Source organism: Thunnus maccoyii, chromosome 15 (assembly GCF_910596095.1).
Source record: "Thunnus maccoyii chromosome 15, fThuMac1.1, whole genome shotgun sequence".
NCBI lineage: Eukaryota > Metazoa > Chordata > Actinopteri > Scombriformes > Scombridae > Thunnus > Thunnus maccoyii.
The window spans coordinates 3,462,610-3,486,319 of NC_056547.1; the positions used below are offsets into that span (position 1 = coordinate 3,462,610).

At 37.0% G+C, this 23,710-nt stretch overlaps 1 protein-coding gene and 2 long non-coding RNA genes across 3 annotated transcripts in view; 2 read left to right on the forward strand and 1 right to left on the reverse strand.

Annotated features, from left to right (window-relative positions):
- Positions 1–23,710, forward strand: part of LOC121912967 (collagen alpha-1(XIV) chain-like) — a 214,534-nt gene that overhangs the window by 142,854 nt on the left and 47,970 nt on the right. Inside the window, exons 26-34 of the mRNA XM_042435553.1 lie at positions 1,961–2,100; positions 3,690–3,813; positions 6,189–6,332; positions 6,585–6,749; positions 6,946–6,984; positions 9,710–9,848; positions 11,056–11,198; positions 11,943–12,052; positions 21,599–21,757. Of these exons, the coding sequence (XP_042291487.1) occupies positions 1,961–2,100; positions 3,690–3,813; positions 6,189–6,332; positions 6,585–6,749; positions 6,946–6,984; positions 9,710–9,848; positions 11,056–11,198; positions 11,943–12,052; positions 21,599–21,757 (1,163 nt within the window). The remainder of the gene's footprint in view (positions 1–1,960; positions 2,101–3,689; positions 3,814–6,188; positions 6,333–6,584; positions 6,750–6,945; positions 6,985–9,709; positions 9,849–11,055; positions 11,199–11,942; positions 12,053–21,598; positions 21,758–23,710) is intronic.
- Positions 2,043–8,036, reverse strand: LOC121912970. The gene is made up of 3 exons (XR_006100190.1): positions 7,616–8,036; positions 4,602–4,693; positions 2,043–2,118 (listed from the first exon to the last, which is right to left on the reverse strand). It is a non-coding gene; the product is annotated as an uncharacterized LOC121912970 (long non-coding RNA).
- Positions 19,316–20,458, forward strand: LOC121912968. The gene is made up of 2 exons (XR_006100188.1): positions 19,316–19,858; positions 20,312–20,458. It is a non-coding gene; the product is annotated as an uncharacterized LOC121912968 (long non-coding RNA).

A 23,710-nucleotide genomic window follows, 5' to 3' on the forward strand; every position in this document is an offset into this window, starting at 1 on the left:
GTGCCCTTTCATTGATTATATGTGGTCTGTGAGGCTATATATTCATTATAATGACAATTCAACACACTACTACTTATTACTTATGATACTTGTCATAATCATTCTGCACCATCAGGTTCTTTTCCATTTAGCAACTCATGAGTCTTTATAAAATTACACCACACTACGACCTCAATTATCAAACTTCATAAAAGTAGAATTAAAGGCTGTTTTAGATCCTAATAAAATACTCAGTCAGTGTTTATATCATGTAGATACAAGCTGAGAAAACCAACTGAAGGTGTTGATGTGAGTCTTTCAAGTAGAATCTTATTTATTTATGTAGATCATAAACATTTTCTAAAAAAGGTTTTAAAGCTGTGAATTATTAATATATTCAGTGATTTACAGGAATACACAAAAATGAGTTATAAGGATTTAAAAAACCACTTTACATGTAAATAGATTGTATTATAGTTTTATTTCTTACATTTGTCTGCTGTAAACTGTCTTTTTTACAACTTTGAACTGTTGTATAATGATATTTTCAGTGATTATCACCAAAGATTTGTACATTTTCATGTCATTTGTCTTGTAATTTGGGTTCCTGGTAGCTTTACACTTTGTTAAACTGACAAAATGATAAGTTACAGCTGAGTTTGAGTAAATGATAACAGTTTAAAAGCTGCTAAACAAACAGACAGAACAAAACAAAAAAAAAAAGGAAATAAATAGAAAGTCGGCAGAAATAAATTTGATCTGCAGACAATCAGCAACCTCTCAGCTTGTTTCTTCCTCCTCCTCATCATCATCCACTGTTTACACATATTTCACAAATTATTTGCTTGATTTATTTGTATTTTTTATTTGCCGTCTCTCTCTCCTCTGTCTCACCAGAGACTGCAGCTAAAATAAGAATCTAAAATAATTGTATATTAACATTCCTGCCCTTAAAAAACTAAATTAATGCAGCTTTTTTTTTTTTTTTTTTTATGAAAGAAAATCAGTTCTCACCTCATGTGGTTTATTAAATATGTTTGGAGTAAACAAAGAGCAGATGACAGAATTGAAGCCGTCTGCAGATCAATCGGGCGCCAGCTGACCCTCGAGTGTGATTTTATTAGAGGAGAAAGGGGAAGTGATTGGAATGATTGAACAGGAACGGAGGCGACTGTGTGTTTTGCATTTAATGAGTTTAACAGAGTTTCAATCGTTTTACAAGTCGAGACCTCTTCAAGTCTCATCAATCACAGGTTCACTTTACTCAGAAGCTCCTGACTCCTCATCCATCAAAATAAAGTCAAAGTTTGTTTATTTGCAACGGTGATAAGAAACAGAAATAAAAGCAAAAGTTATCAAACTAGCGAAGAGTAAAAAGAACCAATAAATGTCTGTTTGTTCGATTATTCTGCTGCAAAACAACAAAACTATGAAAAAGTTGCTTCCAGATTAGTTTTTCTTTAAAAGTTTTTCTCCACAGTTTGAATGATTTTCATCTCAGATTTAAACAAACCAAAGTCAATGTGCACAATCAATGTTTTATATTCAAAGAGCAGAAAAACAGATTAAACTAAAACACATAAGATTACACTCACTGAGAAACATAAAAATCAAACATAAATGGAAATAACTCAAGGTCACATGGACACACAACAACCAATCAAGTTATTTAATAAGTTACAACCATGATAGAGACGTTATAATATGAATAAAACAGATGTGTGTGTGCTCTCGTCTTCTTCATTGTCATTCATCTGCATCCTCCTCCGTCTCACCCCCCCTCTACGTTTGCTTCCATCTATCCTCCCTTTTTTTTTCCTCCTTTTATCTCCTCGTCCTTGTCGAAAACAAACCTGTGAACCGTCTCATAGGGGAGATATAGAAGGAGATAGAAAATGTAAAAAAAATACACCGCTGTGATCAGTCTGCTTTGTATTTCCTCCTCACCATCATCTCTCTCTCTCTGTCTGTCTCTGTCCAGTCTGTAAGGCGGCCCGAGCAGACCTGGTCTTCCTGGTTGACGGTTCCTGGAGTATCGGTGATGAAAACTTCCTGAAGATCATTCGTTTCCTGTACAGCACCGCCGGAGCTCTGGACCAGATCGGCCCAGATGGCACACAGGTACTCCAGGAGGCATTCCTGAAACAGTGAACTACATGTAGTTCATGAAACTTCTGACATGTGTTATTCTCAACTCTTAATGTCTGGTAGCTCTCGCTCCACACTGTCTGACTGACAGGTTATTAATAGTCGAGCACAGAGGTCACGTCTTCAAGTAAACATGATGAGTTTTTGCTTGATTTTTTTGTGAGGACGACAGTTCAGCATCAGTCTGCAGTGACTCTGTATAAGCAGAGTAAATAACAGGTTACACATGTTTTTACATATGTGCAGGATAAATGTAATGTGCAAGTAACGGTGCAGAAAAATAAAAAAGATGGCGGTGTGAGTAACTAATCAGGTAAAGCAGTAGTTCAGTTTATCTTCTTCATCCTCTTTTAATACTATAAAGTGTTTTAAAAATGAAAAGTTTTTGTGTGATGCAGTACATAAATGACATCACAGCCACATCAGATTCAGGTGTGATTAAAAATGAGCTTGATTACAAAACAGCCAAAACAAGAAGAAGGTTCTGTTCTTCATCAGCACACAAAGATGAAGATGAAGAGTTCAGATTTTCTGCTGTTGGCAAAGTTTCTGTCATGTTTCTCTTCTTTAGAGAAAAGTGGACAAAAAACAGCAGGAATTATGGGAAATGTAGTTTTTATTCTGTATAAATGATGACTGCTAATCACAAATTCCACACATAGCATCATTAAAGGGTCAGTTCACCCAAATTACAAAAAATACATTTTCACTGATTTTGTGATATCCACCTTTGAAACTTGTGTCATGACTCCAATACAAGGGAAATTAACTGACTTTAGTTTTTGCTTCTCAGTTACGTCTGAAAAATTCAACAGGAAGGTGTCCGTGGTAACAAAAAAATGAATATAATAAAAGATAAAAGTGTCTGCATGATTAGAAATAGACGTAAACAGAAAATATTATCTTGGTCAGTGTTGTTGATAGTCCAGCCCTTTAAAGCAGAGGTCACTAACTGGCGGACCGCGGTCCGGGTCCGGACCTACAGCCAAGACGGGAGGTTATGATTTAAAACCTGACAGGGCGCTTCTGTTTTAACTGGTGCAGCTTTTCTAGTCTTTACGGTAGACGGTGACGGTTGAGAAAAAGACGAGTGAGACGGAGAAAGGGAGAGAAAGTCAAGATGTGAAACAGAAAAGGGGAAATTCAAGCTTTTCCTCCCTTTATCTTATTTTTCTGAAGTTAAGCACTTTATTTGAACATTTTATTTATTTTCTCTCATTTTCAAATGCAGCCGTATTTTATTTAGTAGATGAGATTATTATTATTACATTAAACATGTCAGCAGTCATACATATATGTTCAGCTCTATGTTAACAATAAACGTCAAAAAGTTTTTGAATTGTACTAAATTCATTTGATTGGACAGTCAGGTGTTGATACAACTACGAGGCTACTTAAATATATATCACACTAAATAGTTATAGACATTATGATCTTCTGGACCTTTGCTTCAAGAAATTTTCTCTAAGTGAACCTCTTTAAATGTTAGTTGAATACTCCTGCTTTAAAGTAAAAGTTTGCACTTAAGTGTTGTTCATGAATGTTCCTGTGTTGTCTGACAGGTCGCCATCGCCCAGTTTAGTGATGACGCACGAACTGAGTTCAAGCTGAACTCGTACAGCGATAAGCAGCGACTGCTGGACGCCATCAACAACATCTCCTACAAGGGAGGAAACACCAAGACAGGTGAGTACACAGCAGACAGGCCGCTGAGGAAGAGAAAAACACAATGTAATAAGGAGAACTTGGGGAGCTTTGCTACGGTGCTTATGAGTTATTGGATCGCGTCTGAGTTCGTTATTGCAGTTTTACAGAGTTTGAGGAAAAGTCTGTACTCAGACTGACTGAAATAAGACAAAATCCAGCTTTTCCCCTGAAGAAATCATCTCTAAATCCAAGCAAGACGGCTGCGTGAGACAAATCAACAGTCTAACATGTGCACACTCACCTTCTTAATAACATTATCAATACTTATTGAGCAGCAGGCAACTGCAAACACAAAGTTAAATCCATGTGTTAGTGTGTGTCTGCTTGTGTGCTTCGTGTCAATATGAGTGTGTGTGCAACTCAAACATTTGCACTTCTTGTGTGCACCTGGTTCTTGCACACATTCACACACACATGTAGAACATTTGCGTTTGCATGTTTGCATTTATCTTGTACGTGTAAAAGTGCATGAAAGCTTATATTTTTGAGCATGTTAGTAATGAGAGGAAGTCTGTGGGGAAGCAGGGAGAAGTGTAGTTATTAATCAGTGTTTACAAAGCAGTGCAGCCAGTTTCTCCTGCAGGGACGAGACTGCAGATAACAGATTTGTAACAGCGTCACTAATCCTCCTTTCTATCAGGAAGCAGCAGTTTGGGGAGTTTAAGAGCACTCAATCACCTCGTTCTGCACACTGCAATTAAGAATTCGTTTTCCCAGCGTTCCCACAGGCCTGCAGAGTATTTGATTACTGGATCTGTGTGAAATACCTGATGCCACTCGGTTCTTTTATTGAAATGTAGCAACTGCACAGCGTCTCTGTGGTCCATCCTGCTTCAAACATCACGTTCTGAAGAAAACACTGTGATCAGAATACAGCATGCAGTTTTTAAAATGAAGAAGTTCATCAGTTTTTGACAAATAAATGACACAAGACAACTATTTTCATTATAGGTCACTTTTTCAATTAATTGTTCTTCTATAAAATGTCAAATAGTAAAAACTGCTCAGATGACATCTTCAAAGTTCGCTTGACCAGAAATAAAAGCAGAAAATAAGCAAATTTTCTCACTGGAGATGCTGGAAGAAGATAATCTTTTGCATTTTTGCTTGATGAATGACTTAAAGCACGAAGTGATCATGAAAACAAGACTGAGTCTGTACTGTACTTGAGCTAAATGCTATCATTAGCATGCTAACATTCTCACAATGATAATGCTTAGTCCAGCGAGTTTAGCTTATTAGCGTATTAGCATGCTAATCTTTTGCATTTTTTGCTTGATGAATGACTTAAAGCATGATGTGATGAAGGAATGTTGTTCCTACTGGTGTTTGGTTTAATCTAATATTACAATAAAATTAAATAGAAATGGGTAGTTTTACATTTTACAGTCCTGATTCATGGTTATTACACAGAAACTACAAAGTGTGTTTACAGGTAACAAATCACAGCATTAAAAGTAGATTTTTTTACTGTATTACCTTAAAACAAAAAGAATTTCAACATTACCTCATTATTATCAGGTTATTACCTCATTAATGACACTGTATTACCATTTTTTAATTGAAATATGACCTTATTATTGTTAGCAGGTTCCAAAACTTTACAATGATATTACTAAATAGTCCTGCCTTATTATTATCTTTATTATTACCTCTTTGTTTTTGGAGCCTTATTACCCTTTTACAATAACTTCTCTCTAATATTACCTAGATATACACATTGTTAATACCAAACTATTATCTGGTTATTATTATTTTAAAAAGTTACCTTGATATTTCTTTATTATTACATCTTTATTATAAGAACATTAACCTACTATTACCTTGTTATTGCTGAGCTCAAATGTAAAATGCAATTAAAAATAGATCTGTGATTTACTTTTTGTCTCTCATGTGGGTGGACAATAATTTTGAATTAATCATTTATTACATTAAGTTATAATTTGTTTACGTTTTAGATTGTAAATGATGGTGCACAGTTTTTGTGTCTAAATTAACATCACTCAAAATAATTTATAAAAAATTTGACGATGCAGTAAATTATTTTGACTTCTGATCACCAAACTGTCCACAGTGACAGACTTCAGCTCGACTATAAGTTAAAAATATATGTGAATCAATATATCAAAAGACGGCCTGCTGGTTATCATAATATTTTTTGTATCAGTATCTGCTCCTTCTGTTCTTTCTCACACATTATTACAGAGATAATTAAAAAACAACATTTAGCAAAAATCATTTAAATGATCAATTTAGTCTGAATTGCGCAGCCGTACTTTACAGTAAAAATCCTCTCAGTCTCACATGCTGATTGGACGATGGGTTTGATTGACGGGTCCGTGTGTCCGCTCAAGGTCGAGCCATCCAGCACGTGAAGGAAAACATCTTTACGGCGGAGGCAGGGATGAGGAGAGGAATCCCCAACGTCCTGGTGGTCCTCACCGACGGCCGATCCCAGGATGACGTCAACAAGGTTTCTAAGGAGATGCAGATGGAAGGTCAGAGTCGCCTTGTTTATGGTTTTATGAGCTGTGGGGCTAGTTTTCAAACAATTAATAACTTACTTATTTAATTGAATCTTGAATACTGATCCATGAAATCCAAGAAGAAAACCTTGACATCATTTTGACTCATTGAATAGTTGCTTCATATTTGGAGGAAAACCTTTGAAGAGACCTGATCCAAATCCTTCCTCTGGTTGTCCAGATGTTATAAGTCGTGATGTTTTCCCTCTCTTTCACCCTGTAAAGGTTATATCGTGTTTGCTATCGGCTTCGCTGACGCTGACTACGGGGAGCTGGTGAGCATCGCCAGTAAACCCAGCGACAGACACGTCTTCTTCGTGGACGACCTGGACGCCTTTAAGAAGATCGAAGAGAAGCTGGTGACCTTTGTGTGCGAAGCCGCCACTGCCAGTGAGTCACAGAAGGTTTTGAGTTCATTAAACTGTTTTAGGTCGTCTGGTTAGATTCTGGTTGTGAATTAAAGTCTAGATTGATCCTGGAAGACGTTCAGTCACTTTCAGTCCAGTTTGATGTTGGATGTAAAGTTGTTTTCCATGTGAAGCTTATTTATTTTTTAATTAAACGCAACTTTTTTTTCATCCCTCAGCTTGTCCAGCAGTACCGATGAGTGGCAGCACAACACCAGGTAACAGATCCACGTTGTTATTGTGTGCAGGGTATCTGCAGGTCTTGAAAAGCCTTAAAATCATTAAATTCACTTCCCTTAAATTTGATTAACAAAGGTCTTAAATATTTAATCTTTCCTGCTGTAGACAACCATTTTTTGTGCTTTGCGGGACGTTGTATACTTCACTATAAAACTTCCTTTTCATGGTGATAAAGCTTCAGTCTACAGGATATCTGCAGGTCTTCAAAAGCCTTGAAAGTTCTCTTAAATTCTCTTAAAAGAGGAAAAAAGGTAAATTTTATTTGCAGGAGACTAGATTATATTTTTCCTTCCTGCTGTAGACAGTGACATTAGTTGTATGTGATTTTTTTTTCTGTGTGTGTTTGCGGCTGTCAGGAGACGTTTTACATCTATAAACTACATGTGAGACGGCGGATTGTGCTGCAGGAAGCTGTTTAATCCTTTTTTAGAGTTTCAGTCAGCAGCATCAGACCTGCAGAAAAACACTTTCACTAATGCAGCTACAGTAGCAGGAAGCTCAAAACCTTAAATTAACTTAAATTACTAACATTTTCTGCCTCATATCTAGGTCAAGGACACATTTATTGATTATATATATTATATAAAAATATGATATAAATATACTTACTTGTAGACCTTATTGTCCCTGCTGGTTTTCCGGTGTTCTTTGACTGGTAAGATGTGAAAAAGGTATTAAATTGGATTCTATAAAGGATCTTAAAAAGTCTTGTGTATGCTGCTGAAACCTCGATGTGTCAACTTCATCACACACTTGTGGCGAAGAGTGTTGCATCATCTCACAGTTGAAGCCTGTAACACATCAGATGCATCATACAGATGGAGGAAGTAGTGAAGGTACAGTAGGCGGGAGAGTATCCAGGGTGAAATTACTGCTTTTCTAAATGGATAAAGTGTGTTGATGCTGTGAAATAGGACGGCGACGAGCAGACACGTGGGGGTTTGCACAGAAAACACAATGGATGCAAGTGTTTTAATGCACGTCATACACCACTGGTATCAACATATAGAAAAGAGAGCAAGCAAGCAAGCAAAGTTTATTTATATAGCACCTTTCACAAACACCAGTTACAAAGTGCTTCACAGTCAAAGAAATAAAATAAAATAAAGTGAAATAAAAATAAAATAAAACCAGAATAAAGAAAAGCAAAGACACCAGATAAAATACACAAGATAAAACAGCACATACTACCCAAATGCCTGTCTGAACAAATGGGTTTTTAGCTGCTTTTTAATTATCCAAGGACCTTAAGCTTGTTGGAAGAGTGTTTCAGAGTCTGGAGGCTGCTGATTGGAAGGCATGATCCCCTGGGTCTTAAAATGTGTACGAGGTACACTTAGAAAGCCCTGCATGGAGGATCTAAGAGCTCGACCAGTGGTGTAGGGGTGCAGAAGGTCACTAATGTACTGTGGAGCCATGTAGGGCTCTCTCTATAAGTGAGCACCAAAATTTTAAAATGAATTCTAAAATTTACTGGAAGCCAGTGCAGTGAGATTAAAATAGGAGTTGTATGTGACCATCTGTTGGATCGTGTTAAAAGCCTAGCAGCAGCAGCAGCGTTTTGGACAGTTTGTAAGCGTTGTATGGAAGATTTGTTAAGACAAGTAAAAATAGAGTTATAGTAGTCCAAACGTGATGAGATAAAAGCATAAAAGCATGTATTAACATCTCCATTTCATTTTTTGATACCACAGACCGGAGTTTGGCTATGTTATCCAGGTGAAAGAAACATGATGTAGTTAGCATCTTAACATGCGCTTCAAAACTCATGAATTGGTCGAAAATTACACCAAGATTATTGCGCAGGCAAGACCGGGAGGATGATGATACGGCACCGAGGTTCTGCCTGATTGCTGACTGAAGATTGTCAGGGCCAAAGATCAGGACTTCAGTTTTGTCTGCATTTAACTGCAGAAGATAGTTTGCCATCCAATTCCTAATTGCGTTTAAACAATTGTTAAATACAGAGAGTTTGTGAAGCTCATTAGGAGAGAGCAGCATAGAATAAACTGGGCAAGAAATCTACTGTGAAGAATAGAGTTGTTCTCCATATCTTTACACTGTGAGCGATACAGTCTGCTGTACACTGGTGTAGGTTTGTGTACTTTTACTAAGGATGTATGCATGTGTGGACTTTGTCTTGGATTACTGCTGATTGTTTCTTTCTTTCTTGGTGTGTCTGTTTTTTATAGTGTATAAACTTGGTGCACACACTGCAAACTAATTTCCCTCTGTGATAATATTAAAGTTAATCATAACACAGGTACCCAGAATACTCTCTTTGTTATGTTTTACCCTCAAACTAACAACAGCTAACAAGTCGGCACACAGAAATCAAATCAAATCATTTTTTTGCACTTTTAAAATACTAAAATTGGTATCAAATTGGTGGGAGGACCAACTGAAAAACAGCAGGTAATCAGCGCTGTAATTTTTACTGTAATAGGAAGATAAACATCACCCACACCAGCAAGTGCCTGCAATAATGAAACCACCTGACCTCCTCTTATGAAACAAATCTTTTCTAAATGGACCTAAAGTCATTGTACATTTCATGTGAAGGAAAACTTCATATTCCTTTTAATTTCAAATGTGCTTTTTACTCTCATGATTCAGTTATGATTCATCTATTAACTGGTTTTGTATCTAATTTTACATGATGTTAGCGAGTCGACACTTCTACCTCCCGCTGTGTGTTGTTAGGTTTCCGTATGATGGAGCTGTTTGGGCTGGTGGAGAATCGGTACAGCAGCGTCTCTGGTGTTTCCATGGTACCCGGCACCTTCAACACCTTCCCCTGTTTCCACCTGCACAGTGACGCTCTGCTGGCTCAGCCAACCAGGTAAACACACACATTCAGACTGGTAACAGTTTTCTACCAGTCACAAAAATAATGCTGTTTCTATTTCAGGCTTTATTGTTGTCTGCCGCATGAATCTCATATAGCAGACTGATTTTCACAGTGAGATTTAATGGCAGCAGATGGTTTCTGTAAAAGAGAACAAGCTCTGATATATCCTAATGTGTATTAATTGTATGCAGAACCCAAAGTCTACACTGTTTACTGTGAATACAAAGACTAAAATGATATATAAACTTCTGAATATGAAGATCAGCTGATCAAGATATTGAGAAAATCAAAACTAAGAAGGCTGCAGGATATTTACCTGAGTCTGTTCTGGCTCCAGAGGTGGAAGAAGTATTCAGATCCTTTACTTAAGTAAAAGTACCAGTACTGCAATGTAAAAATACTCCATTACAAGTAAAAGTCCTGCATTAAAAAAAAGAAAATCCTACTACAATAAAAGTACATAAGTATTATGAGCTTGATGTAGTTAAAGTATTGCAGTAAAAGTACATAAGTATTATGAGCTTGATGTAGTTCAAGTATTGCAGTAAAAGTACATAAGTATTATGAGCTTGATGTAGTTAAAGTATTGCAGTAAAAGTACATAAGTATTATGAGCTTGATGTAGTTAAAGTATTGCAGTAAAAGTAGTGGTTTGGTCCCTCTGACTGATATATTATTATATATGACATCATTAGATTATTAATAGTGAAGCATCAGTGTTAGAGCAGCATGTTACTGTTGTAGCTGCTGGAGGTGGAGCTAGTTTCAACTACTCTATATACAGTTAGCTAGTTTAGTCCAGTGGTTCCCAACCTAGGGGTCGGGGCCCCTCCAAAGGGTCAGCAGATAAATCTGAGGGGTTGTGAGATGATTAATGGGAGAGGAAAGAAGAAAAAACAAAGTTCTGATACACAAATCTGTTTTCAGTTTTTGGACTTTTTCTCTAATCTTTGATTTTTGCTGAAATATTGGATCATTTGAACATTTATTGAAATGAAAGCATGTGAGAAGTTTAGAGGGAAAAATCACTATTTGGTGGAGCTGTTAACAACTCATAGACATCTGAAATGTGACCCCGACTACACACTGCTTTTTGTAAGACGTCAAAAGCCAAAAAGGTTGGAAACCACTGGTTTCATCTTTAACAATGTGTTGTATTTTAAAAGCTTGTTATATTATCCATTGTGTCAAATCACAGGTACATCCATCCTGAAGGGCTGCCCTCAGACTACACGATTACCCTGCTGTTCAGACTGCTACCCAACACCCCCGAGGAGCCGTTCGCCATCTGGGAGATCCTGAACAAGAACAACGAGCCGCTGGTTGGAGTCATCCTGGACAGTGAGTCTGGAAGCTCAGAAAGTCTATAAGAACATATAACTATATTCCTCTTTTCCCTTATATTTCACTTTTATTCTTTAAGTAGAAACCATAGACTGTAAAAAAAAATATGGACGCAGCCACCGTGACGTCACCCATTGGTTTCTTAAGAGCGGTTTTGGCAGTGCCTGACTCCACCTAACCTCCCGGCTAATCCAAAATGGGCAAAGAGTGACTAGCAACCTGTAACTCAAAGCAGCCATGTCCTTAATTATGCATAACTTTACAGCTTAATAACATTTAAACGGGTGAGATATAAAGAAAATTCACCCCCTGTACAGTCATGAAAGGGGAAATGTAAATGTGTATTTCTGCTGTAAAGTTGGGTATTTTAACATGAGCGTCTTTGGGGATTGACTCACTTTTGGAGCCTCAAGTAGCCGTTCAAGGAACTGCAGTTTTTGGCGTTTAGGTGTTGGCTTCATTTCCAGCCCCGGAGGTTGCCGCTTGGTAGAAAGCCATCAAAATCATACACTGAATGTACAAAATACCAGGAGCACTTAGTGTTGTCAGGAAGCAGCAGTTCAGATAGCAGCTGTTCTTTATTGATTTCTATTATGAACTGAGGTCACAAAGGAGACAATGAATATAAAGGAAGTGGTTTTTTTTAAAAGTGGCTCAGTATCAGTGATAATCCTGTTTATTTTTGACAGCAAGCGTCTGCTTTACCTTCTTTTGTTAAGTAGTTTTTGTGTCTTCCTGCAGACGGAGGAAAGACTCTGACGTTCTTCAACAACGACTACAAAGGAGATTTCCAGACTGTCACCTTCGAGGGGCCAGAAATCAAAAAACTCTTCTACGGCAGCTTTCATAAGGTCAGAATCACTCTCTCTCTCTCTCTCTCTCTCTCTCTCTCTCTCTTTCTTTCTTTTTGGATGAAAGCGATAAAGCAGAACTTAAAAGTGATTCGTACTTCCATTGAAAACATCCAACAACATCTGTGTTGTCATCTCTTTTGTGGAGTGTAAACAAACCTCAGCTGAGCTTTATGTCTGGTTGAGTTTCAGTGTGAGGTCACTATCAACCTCTTACTGACGCTAACTTCTCTCTCCACTTAGTAGTGTGTTTCATGTGTTTCTCTGTGCAGAATGATGTTTGTGCAGAGTTGTGCTGAAAGGGGGAAAGTTTCTCTGTGCTCACATTAAATCTCATGATGATTCACAACTAGTTTGGAGCCAATTATTATCCAGTATAAAACTTATACAAGTGTGGACACACTGTGGATTTTGGCCTCCATCACTTCCATTGAAAGCACATTTGAAGGATCTTTTAATATCCAGTATGAACAGGAGGAATGATTACAGAGAGGAAAACCTCTTTCACTGTTGTTTTAACACACACTTGAAAAATCGTGAACCCGTCCTTTAAAAACAGAACACAGTTTGGGACCAGAGTAACTGAAAGCTGACCCCCATTCTTCGACTGTATTGTAGGGATGGAAGTTGCCCTTCCTTCGTTCCGTCTTTCCTCTCCTCCTCCTCCATCCTTCCTCGCGCTCATTCCTCTCTTATCTAAACCCCGGCTGAGCACTGACACAGTGGTTGGAGTCTTGACAGGCTGACTGAAGTTGAGTTGTGCCCTGAGTCTGAACCTGCTCACAGTCTTGTTGTGTGTCAGTGCTCAGGGACTCACTGACTGATCCGCAGTCACTTCTGTCTGCTCGCTGTCAGCAGAGCTTATCCCGCTTACCTTCTCACCTTTTGTTCTGCCAGCTCAATGTGTGTGTGTGTGTGTGTGTGTGTGTGTGTGTGTGCGTGCTGGATATGATAATCCTAGAGGACCAGCACCCGCAGTGCCTCCCTGAAGAGTCCGTATGATATTTGTGTCTGTTTGATCAGAGGACAGAGGACATCACTATTTGGGTTTTTAATATCTTAACATATTTTAAAAGATTAAATTGTCTCCTGTGAGTTACAAAAGTTTTTTGTAACCTTTTCACATGCTTCAGTTCAACTCTGAATGTTTCTGGTTTCCTTATTCCTGAAAAGCTGATATCTTGGAAATATGACAAGAGCGTAGAAATATCCTTTAGCGAGGTTTTTAAATCTGATGCTGCTTCACGCTTTCACACCCTCAACAGGATTTATATTACAGCTCTGCAGCGCTAATGCAGGTCGGAGAGGCTTCTGCAAAGGATGGCGTTGTGTTTATAAGTATGGATTTATACACACTGGAGTGGACAGGCAGCAGATACAGGACTCTGTGATCACAGCTTTACAGCTGACTGTCCAGATATTTAAGCTTTAAACTTTCAGATATTTTAGTATAAAACTTTGATCCTAACTGTCTTCTCACTGCAGACCTCAGACATCTAAAACCCTAGTGATTAGAGTTGTTCTGATATACCAGTATCAGAAATACCTCCGATACAGCCTAAAATGCTGGATGAGGTTTTGGTGAGTATGTGAGTCTATGCACTGATCCAGTATCATGTAATGCTGCTTCCCAGCAGCATCCTGTACACCTGTATGCAGTTTAACAGATTTTTTACTACACAAGTAGCCAATATCCATAAACAGCAAGCGACTTCTGTGACTTCAAGCACATGTCAGCAAACTTACATTTGTCCTGTGCGTTTCCATTGGGTGACAGGAAAGATAACGGGTCAACAGTGCAAAACAATCAACTTTAGTTGTAGTTAGTAGTTTCTACTGGATAAAACGGCCGTTTTTCCAGGAATCAGTTCTTCTTCGCTGCTGTAAAACAGCAGCCTACACATCAAGTTACGCTGTGCTGCCACTGACAACAAATGTTATAAAACAGCGAAGAAGAAATGATTTCTAGTAATTTAGAGTAACATTAGTCAGAGCCAGCAAAATGTCAGCAATTTGGCAACATTTACACCAGTAAAAGAGTGATGTGTGCAGTATGCAAGGATTTAGTTAATATAATATATATATTAGATATTTATTTCTATATTATTATACTTTTTTTTGAACACACTGGTATTGGATCGGTACTCGGTATCGTCACATCAACATCTCAACTGTTTATCACAGTTATTAAATCGATTTCAACCAAATCCCTGAATTATTTACAAGAGTTTACAATTCTGTTGAATACCTGAAATATTCTCACAAAAAAAATATCAAATCACAGTTGTTTTAACTTCAAAAGCAGTGCAGGTGGATAATTGACAGGATACAAGAGCACATTTTAACATCAGACTGGCTGATTATATAAATCAAAATTATAAAAATATGTTCAAACACAAACTAGTTTCTGTTGTTTCTCAAACATAATGACTCCTGACCTGAAAACAGCTGCTGTGTCTGTGGCTGTTTAACTACTATTACTCTCCTTACAACTAATACTGATGACTAATAACGATAATTAGTGTAAATAAAGTTCATTTTGGGGAAATAAGCTGTTAAAAAATAAATCTTTTCTCAGTCATCATTGGAGTAAACATGTTACCTCTGCAGCCAGCAGGAGAAGCTGTTGAGCCTTTAACTCTGAGGACAGAAACAGTGACGAGGAAGTTACTACAACTACTACTCATACTTCTACTACTACTACTGCAGTACTACTTCTAATAATACTAATAATAACTTATTGGTGCAGCACCTTGAATACATAACATGCAGCAAAATACCTCATTACAACACTACAACTCTGACTGCATGTACTACTAATACTCCCTAAATACTGCTGTTAATGCAACCAATACTGCAGTTTATTTTGTAATTACTGTATAGAACAAGCAAAATATACAAAACACCATTTACATTCAGGTACTTTGTCTGTATATGATTATTCAAATAATGTCTTTTAAGTTTAGTTTTATATAAAAACAGACTGATGATGGAGGTGATTTTCTCTGCTGCAGGTTATTAACAGTCTGCATCCTTCTGTTTGTAAAACTGTGTAATTTTGTAGATAATAATCATCTGTGGAGGCTGAACAGTAAACAGTAAAAGTAACGTCTTCCCTCCACAGTGAATGAACTGCTGCTGGCTGATAATAATGAAACCAGTCATACCGAACCATTACAAACTGGTAAATGGAAGAACCCAGTCAATTAAATCTATGAAATTCCATAGTATAATTGAGAGAGTTCCTAAGTCAAATCCAATCTTTACTTTTACTTTTTTAAAAGTTTTATTTATTTATATTTTTTATTTATGTATATTTGTGTGTTTTGTGTTTGATTTCTTGGAAAGTAATGATTGTAATAGATCATAAATATCAAATAAAGAGTATAAAAGCCACATGAATACATACTTTAGAATAAAATGCTGCATTTATTTCCTCTGATATTAACACAGTGAGTCTTTTTTCTTCTTTTGGTGTCATGAAAGCAGTTTTTCTGACTTTGCCAACTTCAGTTAATAGAATCAAAATGACACTTTTTAGGTTTCCTCACAGCTGTGTGTGTTTTTTTAATATTCTCTTTGCCAGGACAAAAACATAGAACATAATTTAAATAAGTGAGAGAAATAAAGAAATAGAAAATAGAGAAACACACACAGACAAGCTAAGGTATTAAAACAACTCATACAGTTTAGTTTCTTTATTTTAGTATATTTAATTTGTTTCATAATAATTGAACAAAATCTCCCAAAAATCGAATAAACTTTTCTTTTATTGATCAGAATTTCTCTTTTTCTGTCACTTTTCAATAGTTTTGCAGCTGAACTTTTTCAGTTCTGACACAAAGCTCTCACCAGTTAGTTTTAGAGGGACAGGTCGGGGGTCCGAAGGTACAAAAAAAAGTGGTTTGAAACAAAAAAATTAAGCAGCCAAACTGAAAAAAGTGACAGCAAAAGAGAAATCCTGATGAGTGAAAGACAAGTGGAGAGTGTAGTAATAGAATATGGCACTCTTGTATATTTTTCAGTTCATTTTTTGGTTTTAAATTATTTTTACTCAAATTCAATTTGATATTTTTTGTAGTATAGCAGCCGTCCAGGAAACAAACAAACACAAGTGAATCAGTTGTTTGCTGTTAAAAACTCTTTTTTTTCCACAGTGGTGTGTTTATAGAGGAGGGTTCATAGAGTTCAGGTATGTGTGTGAACGAGTCCGTACAGCTTCCAGTAGAACAGAATCACTGATGGTGTTACAGTTACAGAAGAGGAGGGTCGGTGGTGTCGAGGAGCCTCTTCATCCACCACACAGTCCAACACTTTACCGTCCATGATGTGTGACTGTAAATAGCTTCGTCACTCTGCTGGTTTCCAGCTTCATTGCAGGTTGTTATAAATGTGCTTTATCATAATACTGTGAAAACATTCATTTGAAATATGAGGCTTTGTTTTTTTGAGGGAACTTTGATACTGGAAGCAAAATCAGGTTTTTGGTTTGTTTGTTTTTTGCTGAATAAGCCTCAGTAAAGCCTCACTTGGGTGCAGCATTTCTAATTTATTTGCTTTTAATTAATATGAAAAAGATAAAAGTATTTTTAGTTCAGATTGTCTATGTGTGGGGGTTTGTACAGTATGTGATTGCGAGCATGTTTCCACCGTGCATTTTGCTGTGAAAACAAAATTCAAGCCTTCTTTCTTATTTACTAGATATGTTTTGAAATGATTTTTTAATTAATTAATCTCATACAACCATGTCTCCTAGGAATTACATTTATAGTCATTGCATATCATCTGCACCAGCAAATATGTTTTGCAGGAAACGTAAAGCCGAATTATCTTCTCTAATAATATAATGAGAAAATGTTGAGACTGATTGATCAGTAAAAAGTAACTACAGTAATATTAAACTTTCATATAGTTATGTTTAGATACTGGCAGCGCTTGGTTAAGGTTTAATACAGAAAAAGTCTGCAGTGACTTGAAGCACGAGACAACTTGTTCATTAATGTTTAACTGAAACCGCCATCTTTCATTAACTTTAACCAAAGTGCTTTTGTTAACTAAACCTTAACACACAGGACTCAGGATGTGAGGCTCACGCTCTTGTGTTACATAACTGTTGTTCATCCTTTAATCTAAAAAAATTTGCCTCTGAATATAATCCAAGTAGCGATTATGTTTGTTAATACAATGTAATTGGCAAAACAGTTTAGTAACATATGAACACAGTTTCACCATCAACTATTGAGCAGTCTCCTTATAAATTAATGTTTATTTAAGTCCTTTACCAGACTATTTGTTTACCACATCATTAAAACATGACAAACTGTTGCAGCCCTCAACTGGAACCAAATATACATAATAAATATGAAGCATTTTAACACCCACTTATTATCACCATATTAACTTCAGACATTAAATAACTGCTGGAGGCAAATAAATAAGATGAACGTTCTGATTCTGTATCTGTTAGTTATTTAAAATCCCAAAGTAAAGTCAAAAACGTGTTTTTCTTATTGTTGCTCCACTTGGATGTTTAAGCTTGACTGTGCAGAATGATGTAAATGGAGGATTTGACACTTGAAGGCTGTTTTCACAAGCAGGATCTGTGACATCACAACTAGTCTGGAGTTAAAATGGTCCAGTATGCAACTTACACAAGTGTGATGTGGAAACCTGAAGCCTCCAGTGCACAAACACTGAGGATTGACTTTATAGTGAAGGAGGAGACATCTGGTGTCCAACAGGAAAACTTTCAGAAAATAAACAACATTTGCATATTCATTGATTCTAGATGTTTAATGTAATTTTAAGATTCTTAATGAAGTAAACACATTAAACATATTACTATTCCAAGCAGAGTGTTTTTATATATATCACATCATGTCTGGAGGGGATCTTTAATGTTTCCATTCATTTATGCTTTATCTTCTATATGTGCTGTGATGTTGTTTTGTCAGCTTTGTGTACGTCATCTTTTTGCCTGCAGATTAAATCTGACACATTTACATCATATTGATGTTAACTGATGTGTGTTGCCCCTGATAAATAATGAATGAAGTCAGTTTATTGGCTCAGAGGTAGAGCGGCTCCTCCAGTCAGCATGTCAAAGTGTCCTCGAGCAACATACTGAACCCCAAACTGCTCCTGAAGGCAGCGTCATCAGTGTGTGAGTGTTGGCATGTAGTGTAAAGTGCTTTGAGTGGTCAGAAGACTAGAAAATCGCTGAAAGCACATGTGAAATTAAGTCTTTCACATGTGAACTGAGACATTTCACATGTGATGTTGTGATTTCACATGTGATAAAAGACATGTTTTGAATGCAAACTTTTATATGTGAAAATCAACATTTCCTATGTGAACTGACACATAGCACAGATTGATTTCACATGTAAACTCAAGAGCTTTTCCTTCCATATAAACTGAGACATTTCACATGTGACATGATTTAGCATGTTATTAAAAACATGTTTCAAGTTTCAAGATGAATTTAGATTTTTTGATTGAAAAAGTACTCTTTGTAAAATGTTCTCTTCCTGGACATTTTGCTACCACCACCTAAGTGTATTGAGTGTATTAATAAATGTATTGAGCTCGCGCTTCCCGCCCATACACTCTGGGTTCCCCATGCTGCCTTCGGGACCTCACGGAAATATTACAATTATCGAGTGTAATACATAAATGATCATAAACGTGAACAACAACGGTCTCAAAAAGACATATATATTACTTTATGTATTATACTAATATGTGAGATGTCGCATTTATAGGCTGTAAATAATGTATCCCATGTCCGTTTCTGAGGTTCACTATGGAGCAATAGGGTAGGTTTATTTTCGTAATACCGTTTATATATTCTGTAGTTTATTATTTGATCAATTACATGTCTGACCTATTTTTTTCATTTAATTAATTCATTTCATTTAATCCGTATTAAGTTAGTAAAATCTGCACCAAAAAATTACTTTACGTAACACGTTTATTATCCTCTGTAAGTAAACGTGAAACAAGCTTTTGATGAAGACGAATCTTGAATGCATCGTCATCTTTGACCGTTGGAAGCAGATAAACGTCTCAGACGGAGACAGAGAAATGGATCGGGATGCGGTGATTTAACGGGTCGACGACGACCAAATTAGTGTATTTAAAGAAAAATGTGTATCAAAGAAGAAAATGCTGAATGACCCTGGCATGGTAGGGCTGCTGGAGCACAGCTCCGCCGGTAAGCCGACATGGAAAGGATGGCGAAAATACTCAGCAACGGTAAGTTACTGGCAGTGAGTGGTGAGTAACCGTTAACTTAAAACTAGTTTAACGCTAACGTTACTTTGGCACCATGCTAGCTAGCTAGTTAGATGCTAAGAGTTGTAACGTTAAGTCGTATGCTTTTATAAGTACATAAATTAATTGTTTGTTTTTTGCCACGTGTAATTACTTGTTCAGTGAAATCATTCGTTGCATAGCTTTATCTGTGAATTTATCAGTGTAACGTTACGTCGACGTTAACTTAACGTTACTCCGTGATTCGCACAACGTTATCATTAACCTACAGATACTAAGTACCATTGAAGAACTTCGGGAGGAAAATCAAAAGGTATTTTTTTAACTTAACCTACCTGTTATCCAGCAGTAGAAATGATTTCTTCCACTTCAGTATACTCTCTCTCTCTTCTTTCTTTTGAATATATAAATATAATAACGTCTCAACCCAACCGGTCAAGGCAGATGGCGTCCACCTAGAGTCCGGTTCAAGCAAGGATTGAGGAGCACATCCCAAAACCAACAATGAAGTGATCTACTAACAAGTATTGTGTGTGTATCAAAGCCTGATATATCTTATCCCTCCGTTGTTGTTCCAAAAACTATTAAAAACACGTCAGTGAGTCACACCGCTGCACTATGTGACATGTTCCTTCATCATGAAGAGTTTGGTCACGTTACTTTGTTTAGAAACGGCTCCAAACTCTTGATTATGAAGTGGCTCACACACACTCAACACTCAGTGTTTGCTAAAAACTGCAGTGGAAAAGTATTAAAAGACGGACTAACACATTTTTATATTTTTTTCATTATGTTCTTTTCATGGGATTTGTTGACAATAAAAAAATATAGATTAATCCTTTAAAGCCTAATTAGTTTTAACAAGTTCATCAGGACCCAAAATAAAACAGTGTACAAACATTGATTCGCCTGGTGAGAAGGCTCGCTCAAGTGTTCAGTATTAAAAAGTGGTTGCAATATTTTCTTTTCTCTGTCCCCCACCAGGCATGAAGAGGAGTGACTACATGAATGCCGGAGGGAGTTACAGTTTTATATTTTACAGTTTTAATCTAAGGATATTGTTTTACTACAATGCCATTATTTTGCATGTTCTATGGCAGTTTTCAAATAAATGCTCTATGCAATTTTAAATGTTTTTGGGGGTGTTTTTTGCCTGAATGTCCACACGTTTTGAGAACATTAAATATCTGTATATGAATGAAGAGAGAGGAGAGTGTCAGTGTTCAAAGGATATAAAAACAATGTTGAAGCAGTATTAATGGATTATGTCACTCCTTGTTATTCTTTCATTCTCTGAGTTTAGCAAATACAGTCCTTCAGAATCCTTTAGGAAGTATAATGTTGCCACTGAGTCAGTGACTCGGTTACATCTGGCAATGTTGTATCCTTGAAATGTTATACCTGTTGTTTACTTAATGTTATCGTTGTTAAGGGACTTAATGTTCTCAGTTGATTTGTGTTTTATGTTTATCCAGACTGTATCACATGTGATGAAGTCTGGATAAACATTCATAAATCCATTGTGACTGTTGCCACATGTGCCCTTGAATGCTTCACATGTGAAATATCCAAAAACCGCATGTGCCTCTGAATATTTCACATGTTAAAACACATGTGAGTTATCACATGTTTTTTTCGTAAGGGTAAATGCAGCCCATTAACCAATTATCAGCCTCCTCTCTGTGTTTTACTGTCTGAGTCACCTGGTTGGATTTGGAGGGAAACCTGCTTGGTTACCTTACAGTAACACACAGGTAGAGGGCGCTGTTCTTCCACATACAACTAAAACCCTACAGAGTCCCCAAAGGCTAAAATAAAGGAAGGAGTCAATGAGTGATGATAAAAACTACTGTCTTCATGGTGTTTACTTTGACCAGCAGCCAAATCTCTTATAAAAATTGACTTTTGTGTGATGTTGTCTCTTATCATCCTTTATCATCTTTTATCTTTTGATTCTCATGGTTTTAGTTTCTCCATTGCCCTCCTTTCTTTACCTTCCTCCTGTGGGCATCATTGTGTTTCTGTGAACGATTTAATTTAAAAATGTATTGATTATTTATATGTGCGCTTTTGTTGTGTGTTTTGTTCATTAGTGCTCTATAAATAAAGTTATTATTGTTGTTATTATTATTATGAATAACCTGAAATTAACTGTCATTCCATTGACTCAATTAATTAATTTCTAATAATTCAATCTTCACCATGTTCAGCATTTGAAGCACTTTTAAAGAAGTGAGAGAGTGAACGTGTCGTTTATCTTCTCTCACGCAGCTTCACATCGCCATCAGCAAGACCAGCGCCAAAGTGGTGATCGACTGCAAGCTGGTGACAGAGAAAACCATCAACGCAGCGGGAAACATCACCACAGACGGACTGGAAGTTCTGGGCAGGATGGTCCGCTCCAGAGGGAACAAGGACAACTCAGCACCGGTGAGACGCTGTAAACACACGAGATGCTACACAACTACACATTCACACAGTCAGAACTCTGTGACACTGAAAAGAAGTAAAGAGTTGATAGAGAGGCCTGTTTACATCGTTGAGAAACATGATAATCCTTCTAATGTTCATGTTTATTGATTGTTTACCTTCTTCTTTTGACCACCGGGTAACGTGGCTGTTAGATTACTATCACTCCACAAACAAACAAGAGTCAAATTAAAAACTGCACTCTGCTTGCCGCTGCATGACAGTAACTTAAATATAAAGACAAAAGCAATAAAATACTACTTTGACTGATCACCTATTGTGTGTCAAGCAGGTTTCAAGTCTCCGCAAGTTGACATTCAAAGCATAAAACCTTTTCAGACGTCTTTATGTTCATCTGACAGCGTTCAGCTCAGACTTCAAAGTCTTTCAGAAACGTTTCAGGTCCGACCTCGTCTGATAGCTTTCGTGACTTTTGAATAAAAGCGACTCGGGCGCTTTTTCAGACGTAAGATCCGACATGTTAAATTAAATCAGATTAACATAAAGGGGTTCATGTATCAAAGGGGCTATAGTGAGATGAACAGACACTAATGTCTGCCTGAGAGAAGGGTGATTAAAAGCTCCATCCTGGGTCACTTTCAGCATGTCGACCAAAAATATCTGCTGCACTGATCTCAGATCTGAGTTTGATCACATTAATATTCTCCCAAAAAAAAAAAAAAGTAGCAACAGTAGCAAGTTAAATGAATTACAGTTCAATTTATAATATTTGATCTTATGCCGGTTTCATCTGTGATTAAATAATTTCTTCAAAGCCGTTTTCCTTGAGCAGCTTTATGAATGCAAACAAATCAATTTCCAGCTCTTCTCCTCCAGAAACAGCAGAAGCAGACGTTGTGTCTGATTGTTTTGATCTCCCTTTGAAGACAAAGCCCTTGACATTGACTCCACTCTGAAGCTCAAGAATTCCACTTACGTGTCAGATAATCCCCACCGGTGTAATTTTCAATATTTCCTCCACACAGCCACACAGTCGCGTTCGGTGCCCAAAACTGAGCCGCCACGTTGGTGGTTTTTTTAGAAAGGAAAAACAAACTGCAGATCTGAGGCTTGATACCCGCCTGAGGTCGTTACCCAGCTGTTAATCTTTTCTTTTTAATCTTCACCATTTATCACACGCACGTTAACAAGGCGCCGTCACAGTACAACAAGGTTCCTGAACCAGAGAAAAAAAGCAGAAAGGAGGAACAAGTTTAGCTCTCTCTTGAAGGATGAACAGTTTTTGTACATTGGCCTCCAGGAGCAGCTGAATTTCTTCTTTCTAGTTTGCGTCTTTGAATATTTCTGCGATGCAACGTGAAGCTTGGAATCTCCCACTGCGTCTTAAACCCGATGACTCACATGTTGGCCCTGACTAATACTCTAATTTAGTACCTCAGAATTCACCACGCCTAATTAGACAAACTGAAAAACACAGACCTGTGCAAAAAAGGTTCAAAGGAAAGCTGTAAACCCGAGGTAATCACTTTTTTGTATGAGAGAGGATTATGATTAAAAGCCTTATTTGCGAGGTGCTAAAATGCCTGGAGACATGCAGTGATTTGTAGCCGTTGCAGAGATTGTCAGTGATTTTAATCCTGCCGTGTGAAATAACAATACCACTTCAAATTCCTGGCGTATTTTGACTTAAACGTTCCCTGATGATTCCCATCACATTTGTTTTACACGTCCAACTTTAGATGCCATAATGGAGCCCACAGAGGAAGTGTCTGCATGCATGTAGAGTAATAACTTCATGTTTGTTTTAATCTAATAATTAAAAATTACAGATGTTGATATTGTGACAAGAAGGAGGTGAAGGGAGGGTTAATATTATAAAATGTTTTAGTTTATGCGCCTACAGACAGCAGATAGTTATAAATTATTTACAAGATTTAACAAGTAAATAATAAT